Source organism: Benincasa hispida, chromosome 10 (genome assembly GCF_009727055.1).
Source record: "Benincasa hispida cultivar B227 chromosome 10, ASM972705v1, whole genome shotgun sequence".
NCBI lineage: Eukaryota > Viridiplantae > Streptophyta > Magnoliopsida > Cucurbitales > Cucurbitaceae > Benincasa > Benincasa hispida.
In genome coordinates, this window is record NC_052358.1 from 22,092,860 (window position 1) to 22,113,768 (window position 20,909).

At 32.2% G+C, this 20,909-nt stretch overlaps 2 protein-coding genes across 5 annotated transcripts; both read right to left on the reverse strand.

The window, feature by feature from the left end:
• Positions 1-363: 363 nt before the first annotated feature.
• LOC120088591 lies at positions 364-5,334 on the reverse strand. 4 transcript variants are annotated; one of them, XM_039045995.1, is made up of 6 exons: positions 5,178-5,267; positions 5,000-5,045; positions 2,706-2,907; positions 1,802-2,529; positions 909-1,072; positions 364-803 (listed from the first exon to the last, which is right to left on the reverse strand). In XM_039045995.1, the coding sequence occupies exons 4-6, from the start codon at positions 2,451-2,453 to the stop codon at positions 639-641; spliced, it is 981 nt and encodes a 326-aa protein (XP_038901923.1). In that variant the 5' UTR covers positions 2,454-2,529; positions 2,706-2,907; positions 5,000-5,045; positions 5,178-5,267; the 3' UTR covers positions 364-638. The 4 variants fall into 4 exon arrangements, with proteins under 4 accessions (XP_038901923.1, XP_038901921.1, XP_038901922.1 ...); XM_039045993.1 differs by having other exon boundaries at positions 1,802-2,525; positions 5,178-5,266; XM_039045994.1 differs by lacking the exon at positions 5,000-5,045 and having other exon boundaries at positions 364-800; positions 1,802-2,525; positions 5,178-5,334.
• Positions 5,335-6,884: 1,550 nt separating this feature from the next.
• LOC120088974 lies at positions 6,885-18,515 on the reverse strand. The gene is made up of 16 exons (XM_039046413.1): positions 18,203-18,515; positions 18,002-18,114; positions 16,800-16,849; positions 16,447-16,677; positions 16,175-16,327; positions 15,233-15,328; positions 15,104-15,124; positions 14,844-15,008; positions 11,157-11,381; positions 10,560-10,591; positions 8,747-8,847; positions 8,535-8,607; positions 8,265-8,296; positions 7,732-7,822; positions 7,455-7,569; positions 6,885-7,377 (listed from the first exon to the last, which is right to left on the reverse strand). The coding sequence occupies exons 1-16, from the start codon at positions 18,463-18,465 to the stop codon at positions 7,075-7,077; spliced, it is 2,064 nt and encodes a 687-aa protein (XP_038902341.1). The 5' UTR covers positions 18,466-18,515; the 3' UTR covers positions 6,885-7,074.
• Between the last annotated feature and the right edge of the window lie 2,394 nt (positions 18,516-20,909).

Below are 20,909 nucleotides of genomic sequence, written 5' to 3' on the forward strand. Positions count from 1 at the left end.
TATGTGACTTTCAGACTTTAGTGCATCTTGTTCTCTTTCAAAGTTTAATGATGGCAGCCAACAACTTGAACAGTTTTTATCAGCCGCCTTCACTTGACTTTATATGGAACATCGCCCATTATTCACAAAAAGATGCTTTCTCTTTTCTTTTTCCTTTCCAACATTTACAACATATCGTTACTTGAAAAGTCATTTCAAATAGGTCCTTATCCGTCTTTAACTATCCTTGTTCGATCATCTGTTGTTATCAAACATATAAACAGTTTCAAAATTCAGTTTTTCTTTTTATGGTTTCTCTTCAATGCCTTCATCATCTAAAAATGACAGCAGAAGCAGAGGAAGAACCCAGAAGCAAAAGTAAACTCAAATCTTGAAAGACTCTGCACAAACATTCATCATAACTACCAAGTAACATGGTTATAAGAATTAATTACCCATGATACACTCAGAGACTACCACTGGCTCTTGCCACTTTTATCAAAGAAGATAGATAATGTTTCTGCACAATGAGATTTTGATATTTGTTTTCATAGATTTCTCACCTTAGCAAGCAGGGGATGGGGTTTATTTTTTTACAAACTGTCTCCATTCAAGGGTATTAACAACCATGGTGGCATCTGTTTCAACAGATTCCAAGCTTAGAGAAGCTGCCAATCATGTTCTGAGACGTCTTCTGCTGGTAGTTTCTGTTCATGTTGCTGGTTTGGGATTGTATCAAAGCCATGATGCTTCACCGCAAGCTCTTTGTATTCTTGCTTCCTCTTTGACTTCTTTGTGAAAGAAAATGCTCCTGCCAACTTCTTCTGAGGGAAAAGTAGTTGATTCAGTGAAAGATGTATAAAACTGAACTGAAACAAACTTGTTAACTTGGGGTTGGATTAAGCTATGGGGAGAGTAAATAGAGTTACCTTGTAATGTCTTTGTTTGACTTCTTCGTTGGAATCAAAACGTAAGTCGTCTCTGTTCACTAAGACGCATGCTTCTTCATCCAGTTTTACTTCATCTGCTTGTTCAATGTTGTCTGTTCCATGTTCAAGCTCAATTTCACCTAGACTCCAAGAATCTGATCTTCCTGTTTAAATTACAATTCATACAATGTTTATCAGATCACTAAAATAAAACAAAATATGTTTTTTAAAAAATCATCTTTGCAGAATGACTGTGCCAAAATGAATAATATTATTTTGGATGTTTAAATGAAAGATGATCGGTCTTTCACAGTTTTACGGTAACTAGCTGTACTACCACGGGTTGTTGAAACTACTCAAGCTATGTGCACTGAGTTGCCAATCTGCCAAGACAGTTGAATGTCTTCTGTTTTGAGGGGCTAAAGTGCATCAGCAAGCCAAACCATTAGACTTGTGATAGCCAAGAAGAGAGGTAAGAAATGTGAAAAAGGAAGAAGGCAGAAGAAAGAAGAAAGGAGAAAGGGTAGTTCCTAACAGATAAATACCTACTATGAAACTATAAGCTAAAGTGAGTTGATCATGGGGGTGGTCTGATTGGCATAAGTCTATGAGTTTAGCAGCATCTTCCATGGCCTTTTTATGCAATTTTGCTGAAAAATCATTACAGCCAGCATTCAAGCAGTTTCCCTCATCACATGAAAACATCTAAATTGGGTGGGATTAGATCAAAATGAAGTATATTGATTTCCTCACCAGGATATCCATTAAACTACTACACATCCTCATTCAGAAACTACCTCACTGTAACTGACCCACAAATGGTTTGAATTATCTCCAGCTGCCAAGCAAGAGCAAGAGAAAGTATGACATGAAAAAGAAGATTACAAAATTACCATCCAACTCTGCTGATGAATCACCATAGGATAGAAGTCTCGTCTCCTTCTCAGTGTCCACAATGGAATTTGATGAAATGTCAGATAATATGTTGTCAGATTTAGTTTCAGTCTCATTAGAACTTTCCATCACTGAATTACATCTTGTGTCTTTAACCGACGTGGGTTCCATATTACCTGCCAGCTCGCTCGAAGCTTCGGATTTTCTATTTGAGACTGCACAGCATGATGATGCATCATTTTCATATTTCTTCTCAATGTTTGTTGGAGAAGTCTCAGTTAGAGACTTGCATCCTTTTGTTGTAGATTCTCTACCATCAAGGTCTAGCTTATGATGTATATTCTCATCATCTTTTTTTCTGGAATACCCATCAATTTGGGATCTATTAGCAGAATATGGAGAAGATACCAAGTAGGGATGATCATTGGCATGGTTATGTCCACGTGGCAGCTTATGGACAATACCTCTTTTGGTATCAGCAGTTACTTTTGAGTTCTCAGTTGACTTTTCTTCATTAAATTTTGATCGCTCTATCTTCATTCCCATCATTGGTTTCTTACATATAACAACATTTTCATAATTGTCAAGAGCCGAATTACAAACTGCCACCTTCTCATCATTCAATTCAGATGGTGGAAGAAAATCTTGCATGACATCAGAATAGAACCTTTTGACACTTGCCCCAACTACTTCCACCTGATTCTCAACATATTTAACAGTATCCTGTCTCGAGGTCATGAGAAGAGAGTAGAACACGTTAATAGAAGAGTGACAACATCAGACAAGCAACAAATTGAAGTGAAACATACAGTAGAATCAGACAAGGAATGAATTGAATAGATAATGGAACCAGAGAAGAGAAGATGGAGGAGATGGAATATACAGCTGAATAAAAATGCATACCTGACATATAATATCTTCTACTTCAAGGCACATAGTTTCAAACTTTTCATACAAACGCCCAACCCAAGCAATGCCTTTTACATCCATTTCAAATTTTGATTTAACCACTCAGAAACTCCTGGCAGCTTTCTTGAGTGATATGACGATAGTGATGGCTCCTCCTTAGTCACCAAAGCCAGAAATAAGATGATGCTTCCCTCTTCTGCAAGAAGCATCATATAATTTAGAAAACCTCTAAAGCAAACGGGCCATAATACACCACTCGCAACATATTTTTCTGATAGATGGCCGTACAAGTAAAGAATAATCATATCCGATCAAATATTGTAACCCAATATGTTTCTAAACTAGCTACTTAATACCATAGTAGGTTCGAAAGACCAGAATCACAAGAAGAACAAAATCCATAAGCAGTAATTATGATAATAGTACTAGTATTGATAACATATAGAAAAGAAACAAGACTAAGGGGGTAAATATGAAGGTAGGAATTTTAATTTCTTAATCACACTTTAAAATCAGATTAATGAAATAAGAATCAGAAACAACAAACAACAAACAAGGTCACTGGTTCTGTAGATTATTGCAATGCACACATTTGGTTATGAAGATCAAGACCAGTCAGCCATGCTAAAAGTTCATGATCAAGGCTTTAAGATAGACATGATCATCTTATTTCCTTTTGGAGAATACATATACCGGAACATCTAAGACTAAATGGAATACCATCTAGCAAAAGTAGCACCATGGTACAGATCAAGTAATCCACCAGAATAGATTGTATTTACCTCATCATCATACTGATTAAAATGCAGGCCGAAGCCAGGACTTCTGTACATACCCAAAAACAGAAAATTGATGGGCCATCAGCAAGCTATTTCTAAGACATGTTTAGGCAACTATCTTTTTATGAGTTGTTTTCTCTGGTATCATTTGGTAGGTTCTCACAGCCCATTTGGATCACGGACATTATTTGATGGGTATGGATATTAAATGTTTGGGATAAAGAATGTCTGTATTTTATAGGTTTCTTGCTCATGTAGAAAATAATTTACATTGTTAGACTTAGTTAAAAAAGATTATTAATTAAAATATTAATATTAGATAATTAATTAATAAACAATATATATGAAACAATTAAAATTAATTTAGGCGTTAAATTGAAATTAATTAATGAGTACTTCTCTGTCCTCACTCCTGTAGTCCTGTGCATTTCCCAAGAAAAGAGTTTCATCTTCAAAAAGGATAATAGACTCTCATGCCATGAGATATTTTATCCTCAGCTAATAATTACCTAGGTTTTAAATGTAAACATCTATGAAACAATATGGATTTCTTATATCCTTGTCAAAAACCATCTCAAACCTGTGAAACAAACAGCTCCCAACTTAATTTAAAAAAGTGGTGAAATCATTCCTTAAAATATCCTGGGCCTTTGAATAGCAATCTGAAATGCACAATAAACTTAAAAACACTTAAAACACCCTTTAGAAGAAATTTTGAAGACAAAAGAAGTAATAGGCCTAGAGACATTTTTCTGGTTTGAACATTCAAGATGTCTTTTCTATGCACTGTGAATGACAAATGATTTAAAAAAAGGAACTAAAACTCATGATAAGCAAGGAATGTGATTGTGTGTTTTCACTTTTCAGAAGCCTTAAGATTAGGGGAAATGTTTCAAACAATGCAATAATGAGCATTTAGGAATGATCTCTCCATATAATACAAGAGCTATTCTCATATTGGCATAAAATATTACCTATTTGATGAAAGAGAAACCCTTTAAACTCTCTTAACAAATGAACACACTATTGTCATATCCTTTCACTAGTTTTCTTTTCCAATGAACTGATTGTTTGTTATACCATTTCCACAATCAGATCATAGAACAGAGCACAACGAACATTTACCTCAAACATAGCTTCAAATTCAAAACAACAAAATAAATAATTGTTTGTTAACTCTCTTAACAAATGAACACACTATTGTCAAACAATCAGTTCATAAAACAGAGAATTTATCCTCTAACATAGTTTCAAATTCAAAAACACCAAAATGTTAAAAATAATTACTGCTAGCAGCTGCAGTAATTGTGCAGAAAAACTCACTCTGATCCTCACCAGTTAACAAATGTAAGCCAGAAATTTAGAGACTTCAATATCATCAACCCCAAAAATTGCATGCTCACTTACAAAAAAAGTATAGAAACAAAGTTCTTGGAGAGAATTTCTAGAAAACTCCAACCATATTTACAGTAATCATCAAAAACCATCTAAAAAACTAACAAATTTTACCAGCAAAAAGGACTGCAATACAATCATACCCAGCTTGATTAAGTAACTGAAGATTAAGATGAAGCAAACACAAAAGTGGGAAACTCAATCAAAACAAAATTCAGATGATCAAACAACAAGAAGATAATAATAATAATAATAAAAAAAAGCAAGGCGATGAAGAAGAGCAAAGGCGAACCTGGAAACTTGAAAGGTTGCTAATTGAAGAATAGGGTGAATTAGCGATACCCAGAAGGCTAAAACTTGAGAAGGGGATTATAATTGTTTGTAGGATTGATCAGAATTTGGATTTGGAAGGCCCAATATGAGAATACCCGGATGGAAAAGCAACTGGAAGCGTAGATGGAGGAAATTCCTATACCCTTACTATTCGACACGTGTCAATACATGGCAAAATGAAAATTCTTATTATCCTCTTCAACATTGCCTAATTACCTACTTAATCTCATTTCTAGATAATTTTCATGCTTTGTTAAAAAAAATTACCTTTTTTTGTCAGCATAGTTTAATTAATGGTTAAGTTTTGTAAAAAAAACAAAAAAAAATTAATTGTTAAGTGCTAGAGATTTAGTTTCGAAACTAAAGCTGCCCACGGGACGGATAGGAGATAGGGATAGCTGAGGCTTTCTCGTCTCTAGCCTCCATTTCATTCTCTATCCTTAAGAAATTCTCCATATAATTAGAGTGAAATACACCCAAAAAGAATTTGTGAAGATCGGATTCCCACAAAAAATTACTCTCCTTTAATTTCTTTAGAAAAAATTGAATAAATAAAGTTTTTAAAAAAATTCGTTTAAATAGTTAATTATCTGTTTAATTGGCTTGTGAGGAATTTTAGTTTTTTTCTCACTTTCTCCATTTTTCATCTAAATGGAGATTATACGAAAAATAGACTATCTTTAGAAATCTTCCAACTAAAAAATTGTTGAACTAAAAAAACTTTTATTTTCTGTGCACAAATAGAATTTCATGGTAGATTTAGATTATTATCAAAGAAAACTACTTCCTCAATGTTTGGGATTACAACTTCCTAAATTGAGATTTATCAAGATTCAAAACATGGAACAAAACAGATGAATACTATTTTTATTTAATTCATTATGAATTCTGTACACAACTCTTGATAATCAATAAAAACAGCAACTTATTATGTCCCTCGCTTGTATCTGTCAATGTATAGTTTAACTAGTTAAATGTTTTTCTTAAAAAATAGTTAAAACTTTATAATTTCAACCACAAAATGAGAGGTTTAAGTTCTTTAGCTGGACATATGTCAATTCTAATAAGTATATCGATTAATATTCTAAAGTTTCATAAATAAATCAATTTAAACAATTCATAAAAATTTCGGTCTAAAATGGTTAATGTTCGATAGTTATGATGTAGTTCAGGACTGTTTTAGTTTATTTTGTTGTTCTGTTAATTGGTTATTTGACATTGTTAGTTAGTTTATTTAAGAATGCTTTCATTCTGTTTTGAGGAGCCTCTAAGTAGTAAGTTCCCATGGGTAACTCTTTTTTTCCTTTGTAAACTGTTCCTCAAAGGCTCAATATTTAAGTTCCAGTCTTTGATTCATTTAATGCAATTTTGAGGCATTTGCTTCCAGGTTAAGATTACGTTAATATTATTATCATGCTGCTTTAGCGAGAGTTTTTCATGCAATTTTATTGAGATTGGTAATTTTGAGTTGATTTTAAATAGAATTAAAACAAAATAGCTACAAATCACTGGCTAACGCCTAACAAATGACCTAAATTGATTTCCTTATTAAAGTTTATTCTAACGAAGAACAGTAATGAAAAGGCTGAGAGAGAGAATTTTCCATGATATTCCATATTCCCTTTTGTTCCTTAGCTTCATCACAGTTATAACTAAACCACTGAGATTTGGTAAAATCACATCATTTTGGGATCACTCTTTATTGGAAACTCTTCAAGCTAATTTCACAACAAAGGTTAACAACAGTACATAAGATATCTTGTGAAAACTAAGCAATTTGTAGCGTGAATCTACTGAAAACCGAAGACGATTAGAGTATTCGAGAATGTACAAGTGCCATGTCACAGTCCATGTCATCACCCAGCTGTCTGAAAATCTCCAAAATCATCATCAGGTACATCAAGTGTGCTTTGACCTTCAGCAGCATTGGAGTCTTCTTTTGCAGGTTCTAATGTCTTGTGCTTAGAAGGTTCTTCCAAATTGATATTTTGTGGTAGATTTGTAGGAGACTTTTGGGATGTAACAGGTGAAAGTGGAGCTGGAGGAGGGGGAGGTGGTTTGATACAAAAAATTGACTCTTTTTTTGTGTTGCCTTCTTCAGATGAAGAAATTTTCACATGATCCAGATCAGAAGACTTCTTGACGTTGCTAGTGCTTTTCTGTTGGTGATAACAAAGAAAGTGTAAAGATGAGATAAATCACAATGAAGTGACTAACGAGTTTAAAATCAGCTTACGTTGCTTTTTAATTGAAGAACTATAGTCTCGCCGTCTTTCAGACTGTAATCAACTGAGGATGTATTCTGAAACTGTTGTTCCATCTCTTCTGCACTCTTCTTTTTGTTGAGATATCTTTTTTCAAAAATGGATGTAAAATGTGCATTAGGTTTACTAGTGGTAGACCATATCATCATTCAAAGATGCAATTATACTTCAACATCCCTAGCAAATTCTATTTTTAGAATGACCAACTATATGAAAAATAGAATAATTGCAGAGTAGAAGGCAGTGTACTTCATATGATCGTGCAAAGCTGCTTGGAAGTCATAAGCCTCCGTTCTTTCTCGAAATCCTATGCCAATAAATGCATGCCGGAGGCGACCATCTGCATATATACATATAGATCTTTCACATTTATTGATTATTCAATCCAAATTGACTTTGTTCTAAAGTCTCTATTTCTCCCCCTCTACCTCTACCCCCCTCAAGAGAATCAAGTGTTAGCCGGTCGCATGTTTCACAAATAAATACCCCATTACAGCTATTTCAGCACCACTCATGCAAGAATGTAGACAGATGACCTTTTATGGGAAGGAATTACTTCACTAAAACATTTTGTGGTATTATTTTATGTTATTTCATGACATTTCACCTCATATTGCTCATTCAACGAGTGAACATCAGGTCAAGTGAGATGAGGGGGAAGAATGAATTACTTAATTAATTGACCAAAGACAAAAAATTACACAAAAATGCGAACCAGCTAGTGTTTTATAATGAGATAATTATTAGATGGAAAATGTGGGCGAGAGAGATGGTCATCTCACCAATATTCTCTTCTACGCGAAGAACAAAATATCTGCAATAGTTAAACATTACATCAGACACCTTCAAATAAGCGTTAAAATAAGATAAAGATGCCAATAAATATATCCATCTGAACAACTGTACTTCTAACTTTTAGACGCTGACTACAACAGCAGTTAACTACTTGGACTAGCAACCTCAACAAAACTTGCAATTTAGACATAAAAGGTTAGGCCAACAAAGAGTGTTATTAGTATGTCGATTAGACTTCAATTCAAAATAAAATCAACCTGCTGCTATCAATTACAGGTTCAACTGGATGCTGTTCTCCATCTCTCAAGAATGCCCGGGCATATAATTCACCTATTATAATAATAAACAGCATTAATCTTTAGAAACACACCAACTATACCTCATCAGCGATAATATAATTCACCTACCATTTTAATACTACAGATACACAGTACTTCTTTTGTAGCAACCAACTAAGAGATGGTCTCACCTGTGGTCTTATCTTCAAGTCTGATAATGCATTCTTCTCCCTTACTAAGGACTTTTAGTTTTCCCTCCCAGGCCCATTTATTCACATCCCATTCATCAGCCCTTAAGGTAACCAGAACCAAGTTGAAAACTAAGTTATAAATGACTAGTATATAATGGATTTTCATAACTAAGTCATAAATGGTGAACATATGTAGTGGATTTATTTATCAAAGATCAAACAAAGATACATTATCAAACTAAAGCATCTGTTCTTCACAGCTAGGGATAAACCAATGTAGACCTATATACACACTCACACACACAAAACATGCCAAAAAAAGGAAGAAAAAAGAGAACTATTATGTTATGATCTATAATCGACCAATGTTATTGATACTCTTGATGTGGTTACTCTAAATGGATCCTTGGATTTTTGGTGTTGGAATTTGGAAAAAGAAGGGTTTTTTCTTCAAAATCACTATCTAGATCCCTATCATATCAATGGGAAAAATTGGCTGCAAAACCTCTCCATCTGGAAAGGTCCATATCCCAAAAAGGTGAAGTTCTTCATTTAGGAGTTTAGCCATTTGTGTCTTAATACCATGACAAGCTTCAAAAAAGATCTCCATGAATATCCATCTCACCAAACTGCTGCATTCTATATAATAAGGATGAGGACTCCCAAAACCACGTCTTTACTTGGTGCATACAGGCAAGAACCTTTTGGGACTTCGTTTTTGAAGCATTCGGGTCTCTGGCCTATATTGTTCAGCCAGCATTCTAGAAGAAAGAAAACAAGATTCCTTGGCTGAATTTAGATGTGGGCTTTCTCACATCTATCATTTTATTGTCTCCTTAGTTGGTGGAGATTGGGTCCTCCTTTTCGTAATTAAGCTAATCTAATCTCATGACCGATTGAAATTTTTTTTTCATCATCCATCAGATAGGACTTCTCCCTTTTTTATAATTTCATCATATTAACAAAATGTCTATGTTTCCTACCAAAAAAAAAAAAACATTTATAATAATGTTAAATTTTTAAATGCAATGAATAATAACTTTAAAAAAAATATATAGAAACTGAGCTTGTAAAATGAAATAAAACAATGAACAGAGTAAAATGAAATAAAACAATAAACAGAACTTCATTTTTATTGTCACTATTTTTTCTTTTTCTTTTGAGGTGGGGGTGGAGATTCTACATGTTTGAAAGGCAAGGAACGTTTTAAAATACAGTCGTATCAGTTAGTCGCTCAATATAACTAGAAAGATCATAATGACTAAGCGTAAGAGAAACAACAGTTCAGTGACTCTTGGGTGCTAATAGCTATTATTGTGAAGTGTGTAATGTGTATTTTACACTTCAGTTCTAAAGTGTGGTCCTTTGTGTTCCCATTATTCAATGTTTGTTGGGTGCTGACAGGCCCTACAGACGATAATAATGAACAGCTACTGAATGGGCATAAATTAAAGAAAAGGCCAGGAATTGTGTCAACGCAATAAAAGTTATAGTATGAGGATATGAAAAGAACATAAGACTCCTCAAAGATAAAATGCACGTCTTGAGGGATATTTCTAGATCTAACTAAATTTCAGTCATCTAGTTGATACATACGTCCAAATTCTTTTACTAGTTATATTCTCTGTTATATTAACTTAAATTTGGGATTATAAGTCAACAGCAGACACATTAATATTGGAAAACCAAATAATGAAATCATCAATTTGATCTAGGGGACATAATATTAGTAAACAACAAGACTTCTGTACTACATCTAGATCATATAGAAATATACAGTATTATCCATTGTTTAACAAGGAACAATTAAAACCTGTAGGAAGCCGCACTTTTTCTTGGCGGTATCTGCAGAAAATCATAAAAAATTAGATTAAGTACTAGAAAAACAGTTAATTCGAAGAAATAAAATAACCAACAGAACCTAATATTATCATACATACACACGAAAACATCTTGTATCTTCACATTATACAGAAGTAAAAAACCAGCAGATACAGTACACTAGTTTTCTCTCCTTTTTCATATAAACATTATCCCAAAAAGACAAAATGTGGATACAGAAACGCAGCACCACAAATTAAACGCACCAACAAGATATCAAACATCTTCATAACTAAGATACCTCAATTGCATGATTCCCGAAAGTAGGAATAGGACGTAAGCATAACAAGAAATTATATATAAGGAAAAAAAAAAACCCTTTCACAAAGGGAAGATACTGATACGACAAATGCACAAAAAAGCCAAAACATGATATCAGCAATTTCCAAGAATATACAAATCAACTGTAGTGTTAACAACTACTTCACATTATACTATTCGGAAAAGAAGTCCACAGAAAGCTTAAGATTTCTGCATCAGAACTAAAAACTTCGATTTCTGTAAGACGTGCTGGGCATAATTTACTCACCAAATAGACATAACATTCAGAAACTTGAAATAGAACAAGCTCAATTGCTTCATTCTCTTCGTGATCCACTAAGAGTTCTTGATCCTTCGCCTTCTTCTGCTGCTCCTCCTCCATGGAGAAATAAGAAGGAGATCCGAGAGATCGTGAGATCAAAATCGAGATCAGAGAAACACGAAAAAAACAATTCCTTGAAATGAAAGATGGATTTGAGAAAATCAAAATGAATTAAGGAATTTTCAAGTGAATTGAAAATGAGCTGAGTGATTGGATGTGAAAATTGGTAGCCTGGAGAACCAACTCGGCTTTCAGTTGCCTTCTCTGCTTCAAAGAAGATGGAAGGATCGGCCAAAGACGAAGTAACCCATAATCTTATGCGTTCTGTACTAGTTGCAACCGTATTCTATAACAAACTTTGACCGTTCGATTTGATGGAATCGTGGTAGTCAAACGTCCATCGTAGACTTATCATAGAAGAAGCGGTGATAGTCGGTCCGGTTCTGTCAGTTTTAAGGTCAACTAAGAATCAAACCAAACCAATTAATAAGGAAGGGATCCAAATCAATGTCCAATAAAAAAAACCAATTATTTGATTTTATTTTGATCGGTTTGGTTCTCAATTTTTTATATTTTCTTTTTTTCTTCCATTTTTTTTTTTTTATTTTTGTTTCCACCTTGTTTAGAATTGATCATTTTTGCTAACTTTAATTAAAATTGGGTCTATTTCTTTTTTTATAAATTGAAATTTGACATTTTTATTTTTTCTCTTGCCACTTTTCTAAATTAAAAAACTTACATGTTTGATAATAATTGGTCTTTTATCTAAACATCAAATATACATGCACCATAATAATTATATTTTAAAAAAATTCTTAATGAAGAGCTTATTTTCGAGGGTATATATATTATATCATTGGTTCGGTTCGGTTTTGATTGGTTTTTCAAATAAAAAACAGATCTGAACCAATACTTTTAGGTTTTCTCCAAATACAAAGCAATATGTCCAATTTTATACTAAAAAACAAACCAAACCATTGAATCGGTTTGGATTTTCGTTTTTTTGGTTTTTTGTTATACGCTGAGTGGGAAGACAGACGGATCAATTGACGACCCTGATGAAGAGGAATTCCTTTTATTATATATAAATAATCTATTATTTAAAATAATTATGAGTACAATTTTGAAATTAGTTTTATATCTAAATACTATTTTCGTCCAAATGATTTGAAGTTTGTTCAATTTTAATATATTTTTTCCAATATCCAATTTTAATTTATATACAATCAATAAATCTTAAATTTAGTCCATATGTTGGTTTTAATGTTGATTTTTTTATTAAAAACTTCTTGATATCTATTAACATTTTTACTTTAAATTTTGAAAACATGTTTACATATCAAATTAATTTGAAAAACTAAATTTAAGATTTATTAAAAGTAAATGAATTAAAATTGCACACATTTCAGAATATAAGGATCAATATAGTATTTTAACCTTAATTTTAATAGTGATGAAAAGATAGTAAAACTTAATTGATTATAAGTTTTTTAATTCTTTCAAGTTGATTAATAAACATTTAGTAGATATTAAAGAAAAATCAATGTTAAAAAAGTGTAAATCTTGAATCATATGAACCAAATTGAAATAAGTCATAGACTACAATGGAAAAAATTATAATATTATAAAATTAAAGAATTAAATTCAACTCAAACTCAAAATTTAAAGATAAAAATATAATATTTTGAAACTTTGAATACCAAAATAGAAATAAAACCTAAAAGTTAGGGATAAATGAAACTATTTTCCGCTTCTTTTTATTTGACGTAGTTTGGATAATTCATATTTAGATTTCTGCACAAGAAATGGTGGGTGGTGGTTGGAACACCAAACTAAGAGGTCATTGGAGTGGATTGGAAGATACCGCCGGGACTACAGATGTCCACTTGGAAGATATTGAAAAAAATTTAAGTAATTTATCTTTAAATTTAAATTATTATATAAAATTAACCATAATAAATAATTTAGTGACAGAGTTAATTATTTAATTCAAATTTATCTATATTAGTAATTTAAATTAATTAATTTTTATATAAAAAAACTAATAGGGAAAATTTTTTGTCGAGATAGAGAATGAAATGGGGAGTGGGGATGAAGATGGAGAATGACATCCCAATACCACCTCGTGGACATCTTTAGTCTGGATAATTATATATATATATATTGTTGTGAAAAATATTTACAAATATAACAAAATTAGAACATTGGGTTGATCATCACCCGAGGAGTTTGATTAGAACATTGGGTTGATCATCACTCGAGGAGTTTGTGTAGTGGAATTTTTCCCCAATCTCTTAAACTATTGTTTTGAGATGAGCTAGTCAGCTGCTTTGTTTTCATTTATTTTTTTTTAAATGTCAAACTCGCAATTATTTTAGTTGAATTTTGAAATCGAATCATCGACTGTTGAGATGATAATTAATTTTTTATCTATCGACTCAAATTTACATATTCTTATTATTATAGTTAATTTGGAGATACATTACTTACTGATATGCTAAGAGAAATACATTACATTTTACACCTATTTCATACAACCCATTAATTTGCAATAGTTTTTTTTTTTTTTTTTTTTGTGACAAGTTTTGGAGTGGGGATAGAACCTCTAACCTCGAAGTTGATAATTTTTTTAGTGCATTTGATGTCCGTTGAACTATGCTCTTTTTGTCAATTGGAATTGTTCTTATCCTTATAGATATTTATATAAAATTGTTTCATGGATTACCCATTCTCCCCATCAAATTGAAGAAGGATTTTTAGAATGTATTGGAGATTAATTTTAGAGTATATTAGGCTGTTGTTAACTAATTAACATTATCATTTTATATAATTTGTTAATTATTAGAAGTTAATTTTAAAATTTAAAAAAATATTTAAAACCATTTCAAAGATTTTTCAGAAAAGGAACTTAGCCAATGAATTCTATATATGCTCACAAAGTTGTTTAACATTTTATTAGTGCTTTGTACAAAAGTAGGGTTGCACCCACCGAACCAAAAAATTGAAAAAAAATAAACCCAAACCAAACCAAATCGAAATATCAGTTTTTACCGTATCGGTTAGATTCAATTTAAATATTAATAAAACAAAAGAAAAATACAGTTTGATTTGATTTGGTCTACATCAAAGACGCTTGAGGTTTCTTTTCCTTCAACTATCTTTTTTTTCAAACTGTAAAACCAAACCACGTAAATTGAATTTTGCAGTTCAGTTTAGTTTGGTTTGATTAGGTTTTTATTTCAATTTCAGTTCAGATTTGACTTGACTCACAAAATCAAACCGTCAACATCCCTAATGGATAGTGTTTTATTTAAGAGTGGTCTCTTCTTTCTTAGCAAGTGTTCTCAAACTCAAACTCAAACTCAATCACAACCTTTCATTAGTTCTAAATATGAACCAACTGAAAGCCAAGATCCTTCCCCATCTTTACTAAAAGTTTTAACTTCCATTAGATTCTACAAACAATTCACAGATTAGGACTTGTCACATGAATCAGTCAAGCAGCAAGTAATCTGAGGACTGAACCCAATACAAAAATATAAACACAACCAATTCAATTCAAACTTGTATTCTACAAAATTGTCTGAATTATTATTGTTAATAAACCTATGAAGTTTTCAATACTTATCATCAAAGTGGAACTGTTGCTGTTATTGTAACATGTCTTGGGTCTGTGAGTCTTGATGTCACATTCACAAAGCCAACTTCTCTCATCTTTTCTTCCAAATCAGTAAGGTGATACTCATCTAGATGAGGTTCTGTGCTTTTTAATAAGGTAAAAAGTACTGGGGACAATTCCTGCAACATGATATCCAAATTCATCAAGATTTAATAAACTTTTTTAAGCTACTTTTTTTCAAACGTGTAAATAATTAATGTATATCTAATCATACCTGAACAACCTTTGATTTAGACTGCACAAGACAGAGAAGGCACTGTATTAGATTTGCTATTATGAAAACACTCATGTGCAACGTACATAGTATTCAACTAGTTAAAAAAAAAAAGCATAGACAACTTACCGCTTGGTCAGTGATTACAATTGTGCCACCAGGCCGAAGAACTCGAAATGATTCCTTGAGGATGTTCACTATTGCTACATGGGGACATTCATGGAACTAAAATATCATAGACAACAATCATGGTAGGTTAATACTAAGTAAATTTTTATATAACTGGACAATACAGGTCTCACTTGACAATAATTTGTACTTAGTTTTTTGTTTTTGAAAATTGTGCTTGCTTTCTCACAATTTCATTACCATGATCTTCACCTCGTGTAATGAAACAATTGGATTCTTAGGTAAATTACAGACACAAGAACAAGTGTATAAAAACTACATTTTTTTAGACTTCGTTAGATAACCATTTCGTTTTTAGTTTTCTATTTTTAAAATTTACCCCTCCCAAATTCCTTAATTTGGTTTTCACCTATCTGATAGAAACATTTGAATTGTTGGTCAAATTCTAAAAACAAAAATAAGTTTTTAAAACAAATACCTTTTTTAGTTTTCAAAATCAGGCTTAGTTCATTGGGAAAGTTAGATAATAAAACAAATGAACTTATAAGTTGAAATAGTGTTTATACACTTAATTTTTAAAAATCAATAATCAAAAATCAAATGATTATCAAACGCGATCTTAGTTTTCAAAACGGGCATTCTTACTTTCTTAAAAGTCCTACAGCTGCTTACATATTGGGTCTTGAAATGAGTTGACTACCATGTGTTTGTAGTTTAATCCTTGTTTTAGCCAACCACTTTGGTCCCCAATATCTTTTTGATCCTAGTGTTACAAAGCAACTGAGTTCTTCCAATCCTAACCTTTCCAAGACATCAGAGACTATAGATTACTTGAAAATTTCACTCTATATAACTACAAAATTGTAGCTGTAAACCACCTCAAATTTTCTCCTTTACGGGAAAATTTCTTAGGACATTGTTTGATCAAAGAAGAATTCTTACCACATAAGAAATGGAAAGTAAGTCAAAAGATCTTGAAGGCAAGCTAGTGTCTTCTCCATTTCCATGCAACCATCTTATTGCATTCTTTCTTGGAGCTTTTTTCTTGTCCATGTATTGAGCCACAGCAAGGAAGTAAGGAGACAAATCAAGTCCCTATAGCAAATGAATCAGACATAAAAAGTTGAAACAAAACTGAAGGTTAATTACCTATACAAGCTTCAAAGAATTGAAGTTTTTCATTAGGGAAGCTAATGGAGAGGAAATTTACTCACTGTTACTTTAGCTGTTGGAAACTTATCAGCCAGTTGCCTTGTACCAAAACCTATTGAACAACCAATGTCAAGAATGTCTAGAATAGGGTTTCCTGAATACTTCAGATGATGCTCTTCAATCCTACGAAGCCAATTTCCAAATACTATTTCCTTCGCTTCATCTACCGAAGAGGCATTCGGTACCGCTCGCATAATCATCGACATGGTTGCGGGCTGTACTTCTGCTGCAGCCTACAAGGAACATATACTATGACTTACAAGCATAGCAGGTATTTACTCATCATATTCAACTTTTGTTCGACGTATGGAAGTCGGCCCAATTGATGCTTAGATTCTGTAGAATAGTCACTTACAAGCCATGAGAGATTACCCTCGTCATATGCATGGAAAGGCTTTAGGTAATCTGTTCAACATGAGCAATATTCTGATCAATTACAGAACAAGCTTTCAGAAAACTTCCAATGCTAATATTAAATAAAAGAGATTTAAAAAGATCCCTTGATATATATGATGCAAGTATACAGTGTTTTCTTTCTCCATGGTCAAATCCATTGTTGTTTTCAATACTAATACTCTATTTGATAACCATTTAGTTTTTTATTTTTGAAAATTAAGTTTATAAATACTACTTCCATTCATAAGTTTCTCTACTTTGTTATCTACATCTCGCTCACGTTTTCAAATTTCAACAAACAAGTCAAATTTTGAAAAATAAAAAAAATAGTTTTTTATTTTAGAATTTGACTAGAAATTCAAGTATTTCTTAAAGATATGTAAAAGCACATAATAGAGAAATTAAGTAGAAACAAGCATAAACTTAGAAATGAGAAAACAAAAAACCAATTGACTATCAAAGAGAACCTAATTTTTAAACACTTGAAAAATCATTCCAATCAACGTGCTTATCACTTAAGAGTTTCTAACTAATAATTCTTAGTTTGTATGGATAAGAAATAAGATGGTACTGGCGCAAACTGCAATGACAGGACACCCTACAACAATTCAAAAACCTATTATCTTTTGGAAGTATTGACTTGACCATCTTATAACATTAAACTATGTAACTCGCTAAATCATCAATCAACTCAAAAGTTTAAGAAATCTACAGGTCAAAGGAAAACTAAAAAACTAAAACACATAATGCAGTAATACATCAAGGTGAAGAAATTAACTGTTTGAATACATGGTATGCAACTCTTCTTTTAGTGTTGCATTCTTTCACATATGGGTGTGTCTTTTCCTTTAATGATCTAACTTGAAGCAGAGTTATAACTATTAGAATGACCACAAAATTAGTCAGTAAATATGTCTTTTCGGAATTTTGCTTTTTCAGTCAATACTTTTCTCACCTACAAGTTCCTTGAAGTTCAGTTTACTCTACACAGTAGAGTTTGTATGATCTTGTAGAAAGGTGTTGGTTCCATAAGAAAAACAATCTCTCTTAAAGCTTGTACACTATAGTGATAAAATTGTCCTAACAAAACAACATGAATTCGTTAGGCTTACTAATTTTCTGGTTTGATGTGATATTATTCTTATAAGATTGGAAACTTACAATCAGGATAGACAATGGAGGGATTTTGAACACTCTCGAGTTCCTTATAAACGTCTGACTCCAAAATATCGGAAGTCAGGTTTCGCCATGGAATGTTCTTCTTCTCCGCTGTACTGTTCAAACCCACATACCAAAACTACATTAAACAAAAACCCAAAACCAAAATCAATTTCCCTAAAATAAGCGTTACACAAAGTAAACCTGATTAAAACTTGTCTGGCGCCGAGCTTAAGAATGGAATAGAGGGGTTTGAAGGAAATGAGAGCACCGACAAGGCGAGACAAAGGGGTCTGTCCAGACCAATTGGGCCGCTCTAATTGCCCCTCCTCGAACACCGCCGCTTCAGAGCTCGTCGATGCCTGAAATTTTATGAATCCTCTTTTGGTTCTGCTATGTGATCTTGTTCTCTGTTGCCCGTTGCCGGAGATTAAAGCGAGCTGGTGGCTCGGTCCGCACAATGCCATTGATGATGCTTAACTAATTCAATCACCACCGCAAATTTGGAAGAAGAAGAAGAAGAAGAAGAAGAAATTGGAAACAGAAGAAAACATGGGTCCATCCCGTATCTCTCGACATATGAACTATCCTATTATGTAATGACACGTGGATTTTCATTAGATTGCTTATCTTTTCCTTTTCAGTAAGAGTATGAAAAGAAAAATACTTTGCTATCTTTCTGCCTTCCCCTCTGGAAAAAAATTGAAACATATATATATATATTATGAATATTATAATAATAAATAGATGTCCAGAAAAGTCATATGTCATTTTTCTTGTTGTCCTTGTGTCGTGTAATTATTCATGTTTGGTGTCCATATAAGTTTACATCCTACTTACCACTTTGCCTATAAATAGTGGTATTTAGTGGATCTTAAAATTACACATACATTGGTAAGAATTTTACTTCAAAATTTCACTAATTTTCATATTATCTAATTTTATAATTTTAATTATTTTATGGCTTTAGTTATTTTATTTTATATATTTAATATTATTATAATATATTTTCTCTATATCTGTGTTCCCGTCGTGCTTCTCAATTTCACAACACATTATCAGCACGAGCTCCCGTCATTTTCTCTACTAAAGGTATGTTTTAAAGGTATGTCGATTTTTTCCCTTTCGTTACAATTAATAAATTTAAGTTATTTTGTATATTCAATATCTATTAAATTTATAACATAAGTACAATATTTTATGATAGTGCTACCATGAAAAAACTCACAAAATTAGAATTTTCCACCCTTGATATTAACGGTAATAATTATTTGCCATGGGTACTTGATGTCGAAATCCACCTGGATGCTATGAATCTTGGGAAAACTATTAAAGAAGGAAATACGAAATCCAGTCAGGGCAAAGCAAAAGCTATGATTTTCCTTCGTCATCATCTCCATGAGGGATTGAAAATGGAGTATCTTACAATAAAAGATCCATGTATCTTGTGGAAAAGAAAGGTATGATCATAAAAAAAAGTTATTCTTGCTGAAGCTTGTTATGAGTGGATGCACTTTAGGCTACAAGATTTTAAATTAGTAAGTGATTACAACTCCACATTATTTAAAATCAATTCGAAATTGTTATGCGGAGAGAAAATTACTGATGCTGATATGTTAGAGAAGACATTTTCTACATTTCATGTCTCGAATATGCTTCTGTAGTAGCAATATTGAGAGAAAGGTTTTAAACAGTATTCTGAATTAATTTCATGTCTTCTCGTGGTCGAATAAAATAACGAGTTATTGATGAAAAACCACGAATCTCGACCAACTAGAACAACACCATTTCCTGAAGTGAATGTTGTGAATGTTAATAATCGTGGTCGAGGTCATGACCGTGGTAGAGGAATAAATAATTATTATTTTCGTGGTGGTCGTTCTAATCATTTAAATTTCAAAAGAATCACACAAAATGATGATCACAAAGGAAAAGCTCCACAAGATAAAAATTCAAAGAGTGTTGAAAATAAATGCTTTCAATGTAGAATGACTGGGCATTGGCCACGTACGTGTCATACGTCAAAACACTTAGTTGACCTCTATCAAGCCTCCTTGAAGGAAAAAAGGAAAAATATGGAAGCAAATTTTGCATACTAGGATAATGATATATTGACACATCTCATATGACAAATTTGGATGTGATAGACTTCTTTGAATCTCTTGAAGAGAAGATTGGCGTAGTTGATGGAACATCAAGTGCTTTTTTTTTTAATTTTTATTTTGAGAATATCTAGACTTTATGTTATTGTTTTTTTAAGTGTTGTTTTTTTTATTGTAATTATTTTCTTTTACTGAAGAAACATGGATCATTTTCATATGTTGGGTGTTTAAAAAATGAGCAAAGAAGACCTCTGTCTGGCAGACAATGCAATTACACACAATACTTATAAAAAAAACTTTTCTAAATTGACAATGTTGAAAGAAAAAGTAAATACAATATCAGGTTCTGCAAACTTGATCGTAAGTTTTGGAAAAGTAAATATTATTTTGCCTAGAGGAACAAAATTTACAATTGACAATGCATTGTTCTATAGTCAATCAAAGAGAAATCTTCTAAGTTTTAAAGATATACGTTGCAATGGTTATCATATTGAGATTGATAGTAAAAATGTGGAATATATATGCACATATCCGTTGTCTCAAATGAAAAACTTATATGGGAAGAGTTGTCTGCTTTATCTTCTAGATTATATTATACTCATATATGAGTAATTAAAACATATGCCATAATGAACCTGAAGTTCATGAATCCAAACATATTTACAATTTGGCATGACCGATTGGGTCGTCCAGGATCTATAATGATGAGGAGAATTATTGAGAATTCAAATGGACATCCATTGAAGAACCAGAAGATTCTTTAATTTAATGAATTATCATGTGATGCTTGCTCTCAAAGAAAATTGATA

What these genes read in the sequence shown, in the direction of transcription:
- LOC120088591 (XM_039045992.1), bottom strand. Translation starts at nt 2,792, where the DNA reads ATGGATGTAAAAGGCATTGCTTGGGTTGGGCGTTTGTATGAAAAGTTT. An exon ending in TTCATCAGCAGAGTTGGATG is followed by an intron (nt 1,073 to 1,801) that starts GTAATTTTGTAA and finishes TAATTTAAACAG; the next exon opens with GAAGATCAGATTCTTGGAGT. An exon ending in TCAAACAAAGACATTACAAG is followed by an intron (nt 804 to 908) that starts GTAACTCTATTT and finishes CTTTTCCCTCAG; the next exon opens with AAGAAGTTGGCAGGAGCATT.
- LOC120088974 (XM_039046413.1), bottom strand. Translation starts at nt 18,465, where the DNA reads ATGGCATTGTGCGGACCGAGCCACCAGCTCGCTTTAATCTCCGGCAAC. An exon ending in CTAAATCAAAGGTTGTTCAG is followed by an intron (nt 15,009 to 15,103) that starts GTATGATTAGAT and finishes ATCATGTTGCAG; the next exon opens with GAATTGTCCCCAGTACTTTT. An exon ending in TTCTTCAATTAAAAAGCAAC is followed by an intron (nt 7,378 to 7,454) that starts GTAAGCTGATTT and finishes TATCACCAACAG; the next exon opens with AAAAGCACTAGCAACGTCAA.